Source organism: Furipterus horrens, unplaced genomic scaffold, assembly GCF_987537825.1.
Source record: "Furipterus horrens unplaced genomic scaffold, mFurHor1.1.pri manual_scaffold_8, whole genome shotgun sequence".
Taxonomy (NCBI): Eukaryota; Metazoa; Chordata; class Mammalia; order Chiroptera; family Furipteridae; genus Furipterus; species Furipterus horrens.
This window is the reverse complement of record NW_028327178.1, coordinates 20156537-20174252: the sequence shown is the minus strand read 5'-3', so window position 1 is coordinate 20174252 and position 17716 is coordinate 20156537. Positions and strand designations below refer to the sequence as shown.

At 46.6% G+C, this 17716-nt stretch overlaps 1 protein-coding gene across 2 annotated transcripts in view; it reads left to right on the top strand.

The window, feature by feature from the left end:
- SLC14A2 (solute carrier family 14 member 2) overlaps positions 1-16335 on the top strand; it is a 50556-nt gene extending 34221 nt beyond the window's left edge. Inside the window, exons 10-19 of one of the 2 annotated variants that reach the window (XM_090285105.1) lie at positions 1876-1998; positions 4326-4408; positions 5094-5253; positions 5985-6174; positions 6491-6619; positions 7494-7686; positions 10238-10385; positions 11058-11192; positions 12279-12328; positions 15215-16335. In XM_090285105.1, coding sequence (XP_090141231.1) covers positions 1876-1998; positions 4326-4408; positions 5094-5253; positions 5985-6174; positions 6491-6619; positions 7494-7686; positions 10238-10385; positions 11058-11192; positions 12279-12328; positions 15215-15415 — 1412 coding nt within the window. In that variant the 3' untranslated portion in view covers positions 15416-16335. Of the gene's footprint in view, positions 1-1732; positions 1827-1875; positions 1999-4325; positions 4409-5093; positions 5254-5984; positions 6175-6490; positions 6620-7493; positions 7687-10237; positions 10386-11057; positions 11193-12278; positions 12329-15214 lie in introns of those variants that run through there. The other variant, XM_090285106.1, reaches the window with a different exon arrangement.
- Positions 16336-17716: the final 1381 nt, after the last annotated feature.

The following is a 17716-nucleotide window of genomic DNA, read 5'->3' as shown; positions in this document are numbered from 1 at the left end:
GGGTAACTTACACTTAGCATATGAGGATCAAGAAGTCATGGGCTGGCAGAAGTGCCTTTCCGGCCAGGCAGACCTGCACAGGGATGGGTGCTATGGAAGAATGCCCTGCTTTGTCAGGTGATGTGATGATCCCCCACCTTGGTCCTTGTCACTTTGCATGAACCCTATCTGCAGAAGTGTCCCAGGGTGAGATGACATTCCAGGTGCGTCTGAAGCTCAGGGTCAGGAGGGCTTCTCCAGACTCAGGAGTTATGGTTCAATGCTGACCCACTAACAGGATGCTGAATCAGCAGCTTCTTCCCCACCCTGAGCCAAGAGGGGTGGCACATGGTTGCATGTTTTACCTTGAAATTTGAGAGTGCAGACAAACCCCTGTCCTTGCTCATACATGTCCCACACACTTTCTGGTTGTTGGCCATGATATATTCTGAGCTTTGCTTAGTCATTTCTAGGTAAGCAGTGCAATCCAGATCAGGGCTTTCACACTTTGATGCTCGCACAAGTCAGCTGGGAAACCTTGTTTAAAAAAAACAGATTCCAATTTAGTCAGTCTGGGATAGGGCCTGAGGGTCTTCATTTCAAATGAGCCCCCTTTGACCTCCACGAAGCTGATCCACAAACCAGACTCTGGGCAACAAAGATGCAGAGAAAAGGATCAAGGGCTGAGAGTCACACCGCTCACTGTCTGTAGGCTGCTTCAGAAATTATTCAGAGCCTTTATTTCCCATCTTTGGGAGATAACACTGCCTACTCTAAAGGTTTAAAGGTGCTATTAAAAGGGCCAAGTGAGTTAACTTAGAAAAAGTACAAACATAACAGTGGTGTGAATGTTCTCCGCTCTTCCTGGCAACCACTGGATACCTAACCCTAATGTGCACTGGAACCGCAAGCAGAATGTGTTTAAACCGCATGCCTCGGGACCAACAAATACTCCAGCGTACGGACCTGGGTGGGCATGGGAGCACGCAGTTTAACAAGCCACCAAGGTGACGTGACGCCATCAGTTCTCAGACCACACACTCTGAGAAACTCTGTTCCAAGGGGCAAGAGTGCTTTGCTCTCCTCACGTGTGTAAATTTAAAATAATAAGGTACAGCAGAGAGTTTCTTACAGCTGGTCACAGATTCAGGACACTTACGACCCATAGATTGGCGCTTGTCACACTTTGATGTGCCCAGAAATCACTCAGGAAATCTGGTTGGAATACAGATTTCGGTTTTATCAGTCTGGGTAGAACCTGAGATTCTGCATTTCTAACGAGCTCCCAGATGGTGCTGGTCTGGGGACCACTCTTGGAGTAGCAAGATCCTGGCTCAGCAGTTCTCAGCCTGATGATAGCCTGTGACAGCCATCCTCTAAATGCTATGAGCACTTAAAAACTTTAGTTTTTCTAATTGGTCTGGGGCCGGGTTCAGGCGTCTTTAAAACATCCACGTGATTCTAATGTGCAGCCAGTATTGAGGGGCTCCCCACACAGACTCCCTGCCACAGGTATAAACCGAGGTGTTGGCTGAAGGACAGAAATAGGCAATCAGCTAGAGTCCACCACCCAGGCCAGCCCAAGGTCAAGTTAAGTGAGTCTTAGACTAGTTCCTTGCTAGAGAAAGAGGCAGACTGGCTCATGGTCTCTTGACACGGACAGGTGTCTGTGGCACGGCTTCTGTGGGGAAAAGAGTGAAGCTTTAATGGCAGGGGTGGGGGGGTGGAGAAGCTGGATGGTTAGCAGATGCTGATGCAATGGCTACTGCAGCTTCAGCCCACACGGCTCTTTCTTTTCCAGCTTCTGCCTGTGATTCTTCCCGCGCTCTCTGCTTGGCTCTCCCAGGGTGCGGACCAGGGTGGGATACTGACCTGTGCCATTCTGCCCCTGGCTAGGAGATGGTGGGGAGCTACCAGTCATGACAAGCCCCAAGGCCGATGAGGGCTCAGAGGCCGTGCTCCCCAAGCCCAGGAGTGTTTTCCACATCGAGTGGTCATCCATTCGGAGGAGGAGCAAAGGTGTGCGCTTCCTCTGCTCGCTCTCCTCTCTAAAATGAGGACAATGGCAGTACCTGCATCACAGGGTGGTGGGGAGAACCATGGGGGTCAGGCTTGCTCTTATCACAGACAACCTCTGACCACAGCCACATGTCGCTGTGTCTAGACTCTCCCTGCTTGGGAGACTAAACAGGCAGTGGACTCTAGGTCAAGGCCAGGAGGTCTCAAACTCAGCTGCACATTGGAGTCATCTGCATCCCTCCTGGAAGACTTTAATTTAATTCTTCTGGGGAGCAACTTGGGTGGGCTTAAGGATCTTGAAAAGCTCTCCATAAAATTCTGTTTGCTGCCAGATCACCAGCCACTGGTCTTGGAGGCTAGAGGTGAGAAGTGCTCAGTAAGACAGCGGTGAAGATGTCAAGGCCAAGGGAATGGGTAGAGAGGCAGGGAGGGGAAGTGGCTCCCAAAGGCCAAGAGTGGGGTCCAGAGGGCAGCTAAAGCTGAGCCAGTGGGGGAGCTAGAAACTTGGATTTGGAAGCTGAGGGCATGATGTGGCAAACAGGAAGGAGTTGGAGGGTCTCTCCAACCTGCTGCAAGTTTGGAGAAGCCTTGTGAAAAGCCAGGGCTGAGAGACCAACTAATTCTGTCTCCAAAACTCCAGAGAGAAGAGCTGACTTGCCTAGAATCATGCAACTGGCGAGGGGCACAGCAAGGGATAAAACTGATTCCTGGTCACTGTTCTTTTTACATCACATGCTTTCCAGAAGTGACTTTCTTGCTCCAAGTCATCTGGGCCTCGTCCTTTCACACCCAAAGTAGCCAACCCAGAGAAATGGGTCTAGAGTGTTATGGAAAAACATCACACATGACAGAGAGGGCATCAGGATATTTCAAGGCTCCCTCTAGCCCAGGAGTCTGTATTTGTCAGGGGCCCTGGGGATGGTGTGTAAGAGAGAGCATGGCTTGTCTCCAGAAGTTAATAATCTCCCTCTAAGCATCCTCCTATGATAGTGATTTAGGGCAGAGAGCCCCATGGGAGGTGAAGCTTGGTCACAATTGCTGAAGAGCTGGCAGGCAGAGGGGAGCTTCAGACAGAAACAGTGGGTCCATGGGAGTATCACACACAATGGCCTCAAAGTCTAGAGCAGCGGTTCTCAACCTGTGGGTCGCGACCCCTTTGGGGGTCAAACGACCCTTTCACAGGGGTCACCTAAGACCATCGGAAAACACATATATAATTACATATTGTTTTTGTGATTAATCACTATGCTTTAATTATGTTCAGTTTGTAACAATGAAAATACATCCTGCATATCAGATATTAACATCACAATTCATAACAGTAGCAAAATTACAGTTATGAAGTAGCAACAAAAATAATTTTATGGTTGGGGGTCACCACAACATGAGGAACTGTATTAAAGGGTCGTAGCATTAGGAAGGTTGAGAACCGCTGGTCTAGAGGAAACCTCTTTGCTTCCTACTCTTTCTTTTATTCAGTCTGATAAATACGGGGTGTTCAGAGCCCAGCCTGCCATTATTACACTTGACCACAAGAGGGAGCCAGAGCATCAAGACCAAATCTTCCAAGGGCCCTAACTTCTTTCACCTTGTCTAAAGTCCTACTACTGTACCTGGCCATATTTAAACATAAATTATCTGGTAACAATGAAACATATGTTTAGAGCCACTTTACAACAGTTATTTTAGAATTACAAGGACATGCCAAAATCAATTTCAAGTAATGATGTGAATATTGCTTGTCTTATTTCAACCAGCCATTGCTGCTAAAACACCTGACATTCCAAGGCATACGACCAAAAAAGAGGTCCAAACAGCCCAAGGTCACCCAGTTGTGAAGAGTCATAGAAAAATTTAAGCAGACGTTGCATGGCTCGGGCAGCTTAATACTTTATGAGCAATAACGTCCAAGTTCCTTTCTTCGCACCCCTACAAGTTGTCCATGTGGTGTTCAAGAAAGAACCCTGCATTCAGGGATCATGGACAAGTCACTGTTTCCTCATCTAAAAAATACAAAAGTTGAGCTAAATCAGAGTTTGTTAACTAAAGGTCAGTCGAATCTCTAGATTCCTTAAACTCCTGTGAAATGTTTACATGAGGATGTACATTTTTTTTTCCCTAAAGGGAGAGCCCAAATGGGTTCCTAACCAGTAAAAGAACAACAATTAAAAAAAGGACCTTCCAGCTGCAAGATGCTATGGTCCTAGGCTTCCTCTAGGGGAACAGGAAAGGGAGATATTCCAATGCCAACTTTCCAAGAAATTTGCTGCTCATTGGCAGGGTAGAGGTATCCTAATTGACTTTTTTATTTTTCCTTCCAACTCCAGTGTTTGGGAAAGGTGAACACCAGGAGAGACAAACCAAAGACCCTTTCCCCTATCAATACCGGAAGCCCACGGTTGAGTTGCTGGTGAGTAAAACGTAGCCTGAACTAGGGGCAGCACCCCACGTCATAGCCTGCAGCGGCAGACTAAGGACCTGAGGTCCAGGGAAGGCATTCGCTAGGTTAGACAAACTTTTCTTGAATCCATGTTTCCAAAACCATAATTACCTGGGATTAAAATATCCGTTTTTCACAGTTTACTTTATAAAGTTCCACATTACTTTTATTTGAATTCTTCCTCTAAATCCAGCATTTAAGCATTTAGAAAATGAGTGAGAGGCAATTTTCAAAAACAGAATCTTTACATGTTTAATTTTATGGATAGTTGCATTTTAATGCTGGGGAGGGATGATTTCTTCTGGAAAGCATGTGGTATAGTGGAAGTAATTTAAAAAAAAAAAAAAAGAATCTGTGGTTAAATCCTAATTCTACTGTTTAACTTCGACATCTGCCAATGAGGGAATCGGTCCATTGCTCAGCCATCATCCACAGAATGAGGATGAAGATGTTGTCTTGTTTTAGTTCAAGGCTGTTGCTCATCTTAACTGAGGTGACATGATAAACAACACCAAAGATATTCTGGTCGACAGAAACGTGGAGATGATTAAATAGCAATGGCACTAAATGCCTAATGAAGGTCTTAGCTTGGGCCCTTCTCAGCGTGAGAAGCACAGACTTGGGAGTTTCTTGCCCATATCTTGTCCCCGGGCAGGACCTGGACACCATGGAGGAGAGCTCAGAGATAAAGGTGGACGTGAGCATTTCCAAGACGACCTGGATCCACAGTTACATGGCTGCCTGTGGGAAAAGGATCAGCCAAGCCCTCAGTTATGTCACGGGAGAGATGAAGGAGTGCGGAGAGGCACTGAAAGGTAAAGAGTCCATGAGAGCAACCCCTGGCCCTACCCTAAAACTGTCACCTCCAGTCCTCCCCCAGGAAATGCTTTGCCATGGTTCTCTATGGACCAGACTGAGGGCTGTCTTTCAAAGACAGGAGTTTTGCTGTTAGAACAGACCTACAGGCCCTTGGGAGGGAAATGCAATCCCTGTGAGCACGCAGGCTCTTGTTGAACACAAGAGTTACGCTTCTCGAAGAGCCCATCACCATGTTGCAACAGGCATCTTAGTGCTGGGATTCTGGAGCCAGAGACTTCTAGAAAAAAAATTTCTGTCCTATGGATGGCTCATGCAAAAACTGAATCTACAATTCCAGTAGGTCCTCCTTAGCAATTTCCCCCAGAGCTCAGACTGTGGGTTTGACACACTCTGTGCAGCAAGAGTTTTCTCTCTGGATCTGTCTTCTTGAAAATTCGTGCCATTCTCATGGGGACACAGGTAGCTCAGGGTATCCACCGCTTGAAAAACAACCCGAAGACCACAACCAGTTAGCAATGGGTCTGAAGAGTTCTCTGGGCAGTCAAATGCCCTCGTGGTTTCTTGGTTTACCTTCTTCTGAGGCAGGTGACAGCAGGGGGGCTGGCTCCCTGCACACCTGCTTTGGGTGGGGATGTTCCCTCACACCCTCCGCTCCCTCCCACTCTGGGGCCTGACCCAGGGCCGCCATGCCTGAGCATTGACCTCCTGGCCTGGGTTCCATTTTCAGACAAATCACCCGTTTTCCAGTTCCTCGATTGGGTCCTCAGGGGCACGTCTCAGGTGATGTTTGTGAACAACCCCCTCAGCGGCATCCTCATCATCCTCGGCCTCTTCATCCAGAACCCCTGGTGGGCCATCTCGGGCTGCTTGGGCACTGTTATGTCCACTCTGACAGCCCTCATCCTCAGTCAGGACAGGTAAGTTCCAAGAGACCCAGGGTCCCAGCACGAGGCCTGAGGTCACTCCCTGCAGGAACCATTGCCATCTTCCCATCCCTCGCTGCTTGACTCCCAGCTCAGAAACACCTCAAAATAAGGACAGCCATTCTCTGGTAATTCTGTAGCTGCTACATGCCACCCAGGGGAATGTGAAGAGGGGCCATGTCTTTGAAGGCGGGTGTCGCCAGGCCCCAGCTGAGAGAAATCTGACTCAGAAGGAAAACTGAGATGGCAGCACCGCTATGATGGGGCCTCAGGGAGCCCCCACTTCCCCTGCCCTCCTCTCTCCCTGCAGATCAGCCATTGCAGCAGGACTTCAGGGCTACAATGGGGTGCTGGTGGGACTTCTGATGGCTGTGTTCTCGGACAAAGGCGACTATTATTGGTGGCTTTTGCTCCCTGTCATCATTATGTCCATGTCTTGGTAAGTGGACTTCTGAGGCTGTGGGTGCAGGTCAAGGGCTGCCAATGTTTTTATCCCAGTTCCATGTCTGTCTGTCTCAACTCCATGGCTGTCTGTCTAAACTCACTGTTAAAGTGGCAGTTACTCAGCTAGCACATCAGAAGCTTCCACTGGAAATAATTCCTAATGCCATACAGTGTCAGCATTGTGCTAGGTGGCCTACAGACCGTATATCATTACCTACCAATATTTACTCCTCTTTTTCTGTTTTTCTTGGAGACCTAAAAGGGTTTCTAGTCCTGCCCTACCAGAGCACGGAGAAAGAAACTGAGGGGCACATAGGTGAAGAGCCACACCATGGGGTCCCATCAGTTTCTGAAAATCTTCTCATTCCTCCTGCTGCCACCCATGCCCTCTCAAGCTTTTCCCTGTCCTTGGGACCCCTGACCAAACTGGGGCAACATCCCAGTATAGGCCGAAGGCCCTAGCTTCTCCTTCAGCTCCAGAAGTTGGAGGGCACCTGGCCATGAGCCTCAGTGCTCTCAGCTGCTCAACAACCACTTGTTGCATGAACGAATGTCATTCCCTGCCTCATCACCCCCCAGCCTGTCCTCTCTCTTCCTGCCTGGATGTGGAGCTATATCATTTTTTAAGGAAGTTCTGTGACTCCTTTCCTTTGAACATCCCCCAGAAAGCCCTCCTTCTCAAGTCGAGTCTGGGCATCTACCCTGTCACTGTGCCAGGAACAGGGAAGAAGGGACTCAGGGAAATTGCTGCTCAGGGCCAGTCAGGCACAGGCAGGGCCAGGAAGGCACAGGGAGCACCCCTCTCCCGCTCAGTCTAGTGTCAGGCTCAGTGGCTTCTTGAACAGCATCTCCTATGCTTCTGCCATCAGCCCCATCCTCTCCAGCGCCCTGGGCACCATCTTCAGCAAGTGGGACCTCCCAGTGTTCACACTGCCCTTCAACATCACGGTGACCCTGTACCTGGCGGCCACAGGCCACTACAACCTCTTCTTCCCCACAACACTGCTGCAGCCTGTATCCTCTGTGCCCAACATCACCTGGTCGGAGGTCCAAGTGCCTCTGGTAGGTATTGTGGGAAGTGAAAGAACAGCATCTGTCAAAACTTATTGTTAAAGTGGCACTTATTTTGCCTATCAGAAACATCCAGGAGTAATAACTACTATTAACAAGTATATATGAGAGGCACTCTACACACAATTTGTCATTAGCCACCATCCTTTTCCTTCTTCTTTCTAACTAAGAGCTAAAAAGGCCATTTCTGGTTCCACAGAGGAAGAAACTGAGGCCTGGCTGGGACACAGCTAATGGGTGAAGAGCAAAGTCAAGGCTAGAGGTCTGGCCTCCCGTCTGCCAGGCATGGGTTCTTTTCTTTTTTCCTTTTTGTAATAGTCTCTTTGATGCTTTATTCCAGTTTTTAATCCAGTTTACGCTGCGTATTTTCTTTCATCCAATCTCACTGATTCATGAAAGACGAACACATCACACTGCCACCTATCGGCTAAGGAAGCCTCTGCTCCAACCTCCAGAGTTAATTCCGCTTGCTCTCTGAGGCATGCTCACGCTTTAACGCACAGGTGTTCCTCCATTAAGACATGCATATATAACAGAGCTTTTAAAGTTTTTTACAAGTATTTTGTATGTAATGCTGGCCTCTGGAAGTCTGCCAAGATAATTAAAAAGAAGCTACACTAAGAGCATTAAATCAGCCTGGAGAAAAGAGCCCATTAGCCTCCTTATCTAAGTGGACACGTTTTCTCTGAGGCCCCGCCCCCACCTTCCGTTACACTGAACAACCCCCCAACTGCGCTCACTCGGAGACTTCGCTATTGGCAATTCATCACCTAACCACAAAACCACTTTCCCTTGTTGAAAGAACTTTCAGAACTAATGTTGCCTAGTTTCTCCTAGCGTTTCATAGTCTGCAACATCAAGACATAGTAGAACGAGCCCTGCACTTGTACAAAAAGCGTCATTATTTAGGAAGAGAAATATCCACATGAGCCCCATCCTTGTTGATTTGCATGTGCGTGCACTCACGCATGCACACGTGCAGGCCTTCATGAGCCAGAGGCGAAAAAGGGGACCGTGTTGCAATTTACTCCTGAGACTTCCCTTTCATGGTGTTTACCCCATCTATATCTTTGGGAGGCAAAATTGCTCTAACTGATGTGTGACAGGGAGACAATGTTATTATAAAGGGTAAATTTAAGATATTTTGAATTCTCCAGGCCACATTTCCCATGGAAAAGCTACCTAGGGATTTTGTAGAAATGAAAAACACAGAATTAAGAGATCCTGTACAAATATTTTAAACGCTCCAAAGTTCCAGGAAAGAAAAATTCAATTTTGGGTGGTTGTTTAGAAATAACTTTCTGGAAAATTGAATGGATTCTGGTCATGATGAAGACGTTTTGTCTTTTGACCAACTCACGAGAGCCTTGAGTTTGACGGACGCAAGCAATAAATGTCAGAGAGGATTTAAAACTCCCAACAGGTTTGAGATCGCGTGAGTTCCTCTGCTCTTGTGGCCACTGGACAGCCCCCTGGTGGCTGACCAGCGCCAATGCCTCACTATAAAACCTTCCCCCACACCCGACCCACCCTACTTGAGGAGTCCTGAGCCCCGGTTCTTTTCTCTACTCCCTGAGTCACAGAAGACTGTGCCTGGAGCTCCCGAAGCATCCCCCTGTCTCCGCACCCCCCCACAGGGCAGAGTCTTCTCAGGGAACACAGGCCAACAGAAGACTTGCCTCATCGTAAGATATACACGTTCTGGCCCCAGGCCTCTGCTTCTCCTCAGCTCACTGTCCAAGGGGTGAGACCAACCCCAGTGCCTCCCAGCATGGCCCAGAGCCTCTTCCCTTAAACTCTTTCCCAGCTCAAGGGGCCTTGGCCAAAGTTCCACAACACAGCATCCAATCCCAGTCGCTGCATGCCCAGGATCCTCTCCCCAAATCCAGGGCACGTGCACCAGTGCCCCCAGGCCCTGGATCCTGGCCTCCTCAAACCCTCTGTCATGCACAGACGGGCCCCTCTACCCATGAGAAGTGTGGGAGCCAGATGCCAGCAGGGTGCTTATCTATCAGCCACCATCACACCATTTAGCCATCAAAGAACAGATGCGATGGTACTACTTCTCGGGGCCCCCTGTGGGTGCTAGCCCACTGGCTCACCCACACCAGACTAATGTGACTGCAGCCCAGACATGTTTTTGAAAACAAAAAGGACCATTTTTACATCTCATCTTTAGCCTTCTGGTCATCTTTTTAGCTTTAAAAAGACTGTTTCCAGAAGGTTTTTAAACCCCAACTTGGATCAGACCTCTACTACTTTTCTAATGAATAATACCCTCATTTGAAAGGTTTTCTGTTTCCCTTAATTGGGGGTTTAGTGCCTTACAGTCATGTTTCTAAACCAAGGAAACTTAGCATCCTAACCCCTTAGTGTTCTGAGAACTCAAGATTAAAACAGTTAAAGCTCATGTTTCTTTCAGAGTTAACTATATGAATAATAATATCTTGGAAACCTGTTGCAAAATGTGAGTGTGTAGGGTTTGACACCAAATTTTTTCCAGCCAAGGGCAACATTGTCTCTTTGCATGTGATACCTGCAGCTTCTGAGAGCCATCCCTGTCGGAATCGGCCAAGTGTATGGCTGCGATAACCCCTGGACTGGAGGAATTTTCCTCATAGCTTTGTTCATTGCATCACCTCTTATTTGCCTGCATGCTGCGATTGGATCCACCATGGGGATATTAGCAGGTGAGCATCATCACTTCTCCCTTTCTAACGAGCCATAGGGATGTTAGGACCTGGGACTAGCTCCAAAGAAAAATGATGACATGAGTCTTGAATGCTTCACCTACTTATTTCTGTCAACGCTCCCTCATTTTATTGTACCATGTTTTTTCTATTTTGGGTGCCAGTGCCCTTATGCTCCCATGAGCAAAAGCTGCCCTAGTGAAAGACTTTGGTGTTAGTCATTTACACTTTAGTATAAATTTAAAGTTTGGGATGGGTTTCTTCCAGGTATGTTTATATTTTAAGTCTTATATTTAATGATGATATGAAGGACTTATTCTCCAGTGGAAAACATTAAGATGTCAGTGAAGAAGAAGTCATCCTCCTTTTTGGCCAGGGAAGGACCGTCTCTGAAGTGCTTAAATCAGACTTCAGAGTTCTACTCAAAGGGTCTCTTCTACCCATAACAGCTTCACCACTAATATTCATGTGACACGGCAGCCATTTGTTTCCTGTAGGTGTTTTTTCACTGAATAAAATCATAAGTTGTTTCTTATAAATGCCTAAGGGGATAACTAGCCTGGGTTTGGAGGACGATGGTGGGTTTCAGGGCTGGCAGGGAGCCTCAGGAAATGCTGCCCTCCCCCGCCCCCCCCCCCCCATACCCAGCACGGTGTCTGCTTTCTCTCATAGCTCTCACTCTTGCAACACCCTTTGACTCCATCTACTTCGGCCTGTGTGGCTTCAACAGCTCACTTGCCTGCATCGCCATAGGGGGCATGTTCTATGTCATCACCTGGCAGACCCACCTCCTCGCCATCGCCTGCGGTAGGTGCTGCCAATGAATCCCCTTTGCACCAAAAAAAAAAAAAGGATCTCTAGGTCTATCCCCAAGAAGAAAACCACCCTGTGAAAATGCTGCCAATCCTTCAGATTAAAGCAAGGATCCTTTGTTTTATAAAAGGGTTTTTATTTAAAACTGTTTTTGAATGATTGGTTAGGAATTAATATATTAAAAACCACTTTCACTGAATATAAAGTGTCCAGCCACTTGAAGACAGATGTTTTTAGATAGTGCTTGTTTGGTTGTTATTCGTGGGCTCTGTCTCCTGTGATTGCTACCTTCTGGCCAGTGATTGGAACTGACCAACAGGGCAACTCTTATGCAAGTTTATCTTTATATTTGAAGTTGGGTGATTTACATCCAGCACCCAAACCCTGACCATTGGACTTTCAAATAGTGCTTACATTGGGGGATGTGGTCAGGGTTAATACCAGCTGGACACTCAGTATCTCTCTAATAAAGATTTGTTGTTAACATCCTAAGAACAATTGGGATGCTTTTAGTTGAGCAATTGAAGGTTCAGAAGCAAGGCCCAATTATCCGAGCCCATTTTCACAGAACCTCACCAAGAGCTGGCACTTGGCCTTTCCCAGTGGCCAGCCTGGTTATGTCCTCCCCATGCAGAGCCTAGAAGAGGCAGTCAGCATACTTGGTCTTCCTCAAGTTTGCAGAATGCTGCTCCTCCCTGGAAAGCCATATTATGTTCATAAATTGTGATGAAATATACCAGCAGGGAGCTCTGGGATTCACTCTCCTTGGCTGTATAGTAAAATTTTCATTTATGCTTTATGCTGCTAAATGTTCCTTCGCTAGAATGTAAGGTGATGGGACCCAAGAGAATAGTAACAGCTCAATCCTGGCCTTCTTTAATAAAGTTCATCTGCTGTCTTGGGTGTGCCAGCATTTGCTTGGAATTTAACACTTTTCTAAGCTGCCAAGCAATAGAAACAAAACCCAATTTTTTGTAATCTGAGAACGAGCATTTGTGGCATAAACTGTGTGGGGAGAAAATATATAGACAAAGGCTGAGGCACTGTTAGTCACTTGACTGTTTCTTGGTTCTTTTCCAGCCCTGTTTGCAGCCTACCTGGGTGCTGCCCTGGCTAACATGTTATCTGTGGTGAGTTCACGTGAGCTAAGAATGTGCCACAACCCCCTTCCTGGTGTTCTCGCATCTCCCTAAAGTCCGCGCACAGCCCCTCCTCCAGGAAGCCTTCCCCAGTTCATCCCTCTTGTCTCAAATTCCACTACTCACCTCAGTACCTGCTGGACATAGGAAGCTGGGCCTCAAAAATTTAAATGTCAAGTGTCACTCAATCAGACCCATTGTCAGTGGGCCAAGGAAGGACAATTTGAAGAGCATTATCTTATAAATCAAACTCCTTTCTGACAGAACTCTGGTTCTGACATCCTCTAGAACTAGTTTTAAATCTCTATTATCTAATGTTTTGTATGTTTATAGATCATCTGCCCAATTAATTTGTGGGCCAGTTGTTTGTCCCATGGTAACTAGCATGGTGTTGGGGGTCCTGAGGGAAGGCTTCAAGGGGAACAGGGAGCCAAGCCCCAGCCAAGCCTGAGAGAAGCTAGAGCTGGTGGCCATGGGTACATGCAGCAGCCCAAGAATCCCTTCTGTGAGCTCCAGTGCAGGTTGTACATGAGGTTAGAAAGCACCACATGGCCAGCCCAGCCCCCCTTATACACAGGGAGGGTCCCAGGCCCCAGCGCAGAGTACTTAGGGCTCAGTCTGCAGTCAGCCTCCCCATCTTGGATAAGGGTTCAAGGGCACAGCTCCCATGGGAAACCAGGAAAAGTCATATTGATCATGCAGGTAGAAATAGAGGTAGACATTCTACTCATGCCTGTCTAAATCCCTCCTTAGTGAAGTTGGACTTGGCATGGGAAAGAAGTTTCTAAGCATAGAATTAGTCTTCCCTGATACCACCATCCTTTGTCTCCCAATGGGCTACGTGCCTCCTGTGAGCCCCATCAAATTTTGTTCATGCATCTGCTACAACATGTGACATGCAGTACTGAGATGACATGAAAAACACATGGGTCCTGTTCCACTTTTAGCCTGTGTACTCCTTCAGAACAGGGACAGAGTCACATTTCCATCTTTATCTCTAGTACCTATTACAGTGCCTGGCATACAGTAGGTGTTCAAGAAATGATGAATGAGTGAAACCTTGAGGTTGTGAGCTCCACCATTAAAGCTGGGACTAAATAGCCGACCGTCAGAAACACTGACGGGGGACAGAAGGATGGAGTAGAGGTTCTGAGGCCCCTGTCTGCTCCCATCATTCTTGCATCCATCCATTCTCCCAATGGTTCACCCAATCAGTACATGTCATGTGCCTCCCTTGGACACAGTACTGGAAGGGATGTGAAATAAGAGGCTTTGGTTCTTGTTCATAGGCATCTACAGGGTGACTGGCCCTTTCCTCTGTTGCAGAGAAGTTACAGGTTATACCACTCAATTTAGATATTTTTCAAAACAAATTCAAGTTTACTTTCTGTGCACCTATTATGTTTTATTCACTGTGCTAACCACTCTCAGGGATACAAACACGTGCAGGCTATTAGCACACTCTGAAGGAATTTCCAGTCTCCTTGTGGATATATAAACGTTGAGTGACATTTATGGGACCGTTCAAATCCTCCACAGAAGAGAGCACTTAGAAGCTTCCTTCTTTTGCTTTCTAACTGGCCCAAGTCTGTGCAGCCCATGTCTTCAACAATGCCACCCTCTGACGATGACCAAAAACTGAGGGCCTTCATATGCTCTAGACACCAATTCTCTGAGTATACATTATTATCCCCACTTTATTATTGATGAAATAGGTCTTGAAAAGATAGAATGACTACGACAAAGTGATCAGAGCTGAGATTTGGATCTAGGTCTATGGAATGCCTAGCCTACATCCTTCCCACTACAGGACTCAAAGGAGATGCTTCCCCAAATGCCCTGTGCAGTCTTAGCAGAACTTCGGAAAGACTCACTGAGTGGAGTTCATCACTCATGAGTGTTCCTTATGGTTGCAGTTCTGGTACCAGGCTGTCATTGTTCTTCCCCAAGTCCCATCCAACGGTGCCATCTCTGAACACACACATGACTGGTATTGTTACCCTCATGGTATTACCTGAGGTTTTTATTCCTTATAATAAAGTGGTACTTAGGGGCAAGGCGGCATAGTTTGACCCACTTCAAAGCTGAAATTGAAAGTTCTATGTTAGCAAGCTAGCCATTCAAGTTATCTCAAACAAAGAGCAGGGAAGGGTATTTAAAAGCCTCAGGGAATGTTAAGAATCTCTTTTTTAAAAAAAAAGGTCAACACCATGAGAAAGAAAACTGGGAATGGGAGAGCCTTGAGAAGAGAAGTAGCTATTCTCCAAGTCAAGCTCTCGGGCCTAGGATGTCACATCTCTGCCTCTCTATATATGTCTGCTCTGTTTCCCTGTGTCTCTCTGTGATGACATAGCCCCCAAATGGCCATCTAGATCAAGAGCCTCTGTACACAGTCTCTGTGCCTCTTAGTTCAAAGTCTTAAGAGAGGGATTCTATTCCCAGGAACTCTGCTTACAAGAAGCTGCATTTGAGTCAGGTGTCTATCTCTGGTCCAGTCAGCTGTGATTAAAGACAAAAAGCCATGAACTACAAAATGACCGCCAACACCATTCCTTCAACAGCAGGAATGGCCACAGTTTCTTAAGTTGAGGTATAGGCTGGCCAGGTAACCCAAGCAAAACATGTCTCCTACATAAAGGCATATTATAATTGGGTTCAAATGGCTCATTTTGAAGTAAGTGTGTTCACCTGTAACACCAACTGACACCGCTGGCATGGTTTTATTTATACTGGTCATAAATTCAGTATTATTCCTATCAATGCCCACAAAGCATCCTCTCCTCTACCCAGGGCTGGAGGTGTTTGGTAAGGACTGATGAAACAGGCACAAGCATCTGAGGTAACCAAGGCTTCTCTCGTGTTCTTCCTTCCACCCAGTTTGGATTACCAACCTGCACCTGGCCCTTCTGTCTCTCCGCGCTAACCTTCCTGCTTCTGACGACCAACAACCCCGCCATCTACAAGCTTCCACTCAGCAAAGTCACCTACCCAGAGGCCAACCGCATCTATTACCTGTCCCAGGAGAAAAACAGAAGACCATCAACCATAACAAAGTACCAGGCCTATGATGTCTCCTAAGTTGCCCTTTCTAAAGCATGTCACTGTAAAGTGAGCCTTCAGCAGGCTGTGCAGGTCCCCGGGCTGAAGGCCACTTAACCTCTCCTTCTGTCTGTTCTGTGATTCTCCTCCCACCACCCACACACCCAAAGCAAGCCTAACCTCACTTGTCCCAAGCACAGGGAAGTATTATGTAGTCACCATTCAGGAACCTCTCCATTCTAAGAAGCACAACACTTATCAAAGATATGGTTAGTTTAGACTTGGCACAACTCACTGCATAAGAGCTTCCTTTAATGGGAGTGTTCCCTCTTTGGCAAAATAAGCCACATCCCTAAAGAGAACTCACCAAGAAGAGGACAGAGGTTGGTGACCTAGTCATCCAACTCGGTCATCAAATGCAGCAATGCACAGTGTCAGGAAATATGCACTAGACTAGAAGGCAAAAGGGCTGGTTCTGCCCCACCTCTGACATTAAGGAACTCCTACCACCCTGGGTGAGTCCATCCCCTCTCACAGCCTCATTTCTTACTGGGTTTATGACAGGGAAGGACTTGAGCATCCCTTCCACCTTAGAAGTGTTGATTCATCTCTCTCTCTCTCTCTCTCTCTCTCCTGTAAATTGGTAAAATCAGCATGACCAACAAGTAATTACTTTGAGTTAAGTAAGAGATGGACGGGTTACCTGGGAAAGAGGCAGAACAATTTTAATGATCTATGGAGATTTATTCTTGAGTCATGAGAAGATGTTCTCCAGACTTGGGGTTAGCAACCTAATTCACTGGAAATGCCAACGTGCCTTTCTTTACATAACAGAAATATTTCTGGAAATGTCGTAAGATGAAAACTGATCCTTTTCAACATTCAAATCGTATTTTAAACAAATGTGTCTCCTTTTGTAATAGACATAAACATCTCTCATTAAAATGCTAAGCTTGCAAGTTGGTATCAGAGTTTTCTTAAAATGCAGCTTACCTACTTTGTTCACACATTGCCCATTTGAGGGGTTTTCCACAGTCACAGATGTGTCTGAAAAAAGATGAGAAGGGGTGAAAAATTCTCAGGAGAGGTTTTGAATTGTTTGCAAAGTGGGTTATACAGGAAAGACAATGATCGTTGTTGTTTTTGTTTTTGCTTTTTTTTCTGTTAAAGTACAAGTTGTTAACAACCCATCTTGATTTTTAAGGCACAGTCTTTTAGTCTTGTACCCCAAAATTTACAGATTTAAGCCTTTTTGTTATTTAATTACTTTCATTATAGCACTAAGCTCCTAAAGCACAGGATCCCTTTGTTGGAAGCCAGGAGGCTCCGCCTTCACACCCCTCCCCCAGTGGAGTGGGGATGAACCTCTTAGAACCCTCTTCTTGCCCCACCTTCATCACACACACTTCCAGTTTAGCATGATGGGGCAAGGACATAAGATGGGGGATGTAGAAAGGAAGCAATGGGGAGGGGACAGACCCCCTATGAATGCAGCTTTAAGGAAAGAATTGCGTTTGACTAAAATCCATCATTCAGGAAAAGCTGGCATCCACATATATCTTTTCTTTTCTCTGCCTGCCCTGAGATCCCGGCCATGTTCTGCCAGCCCAAGAGCACGAGGCTGCCTGTTTCTCTCCCAGATTGTACCTCGCCGGTGATGACTTGTCCAGGAAAATGGAACACTTCTCACTGCAAACAAATCTCCCACATAGGAAAGGGGAGAGAGTCACACTCCAGAGGCTGCTTCTGAGTTTGCGGTCACACCTTGAGGCCAAGAAGGTCTCAGGCTGTGTTTTAATGATGACGGAGTTATGGCTCTCTGAGGATTAAGCATCCAGGAATTTCACCAGAAGGCTGTTTATGCTCACAGCTCACTCAGCTGCCCCAGAACCTCTAAGTGATGACATAGAACTATTAAAATACCACTTTTTATGCATTTTCCAAAAAAGTGTTATAATCTGGTTTTATTAAGAGCAGGAAACCTCTGCGTGCATGCCTTTCTGATTATTGACCACTAACAAATCCCTTTAGCTCTTCTAAGTATTTCAATATCCTCACCTATAAAGCAAATTCAGTTGGCCTAGGATAACAAGCAAGGTGGAAATAGACAGGACAAAATAACTTGACTTAAGAAAATGTACAATGACCATAGGAGTCTATTCCAGCTTCAGTTAGGCACTGACAAAGGAGAGAAAGAGCCAGCTCACGCCACCTCCTGAGACCTGATGGTGCACGGGAGCGCATGTCTCCAAAGGCCACATTCAGTGATATCACATGGGTAGCTTGAAATTGGCCATGCTGGGAGTCTTTACACCATAGTAATTGGCAAACTACAGATCT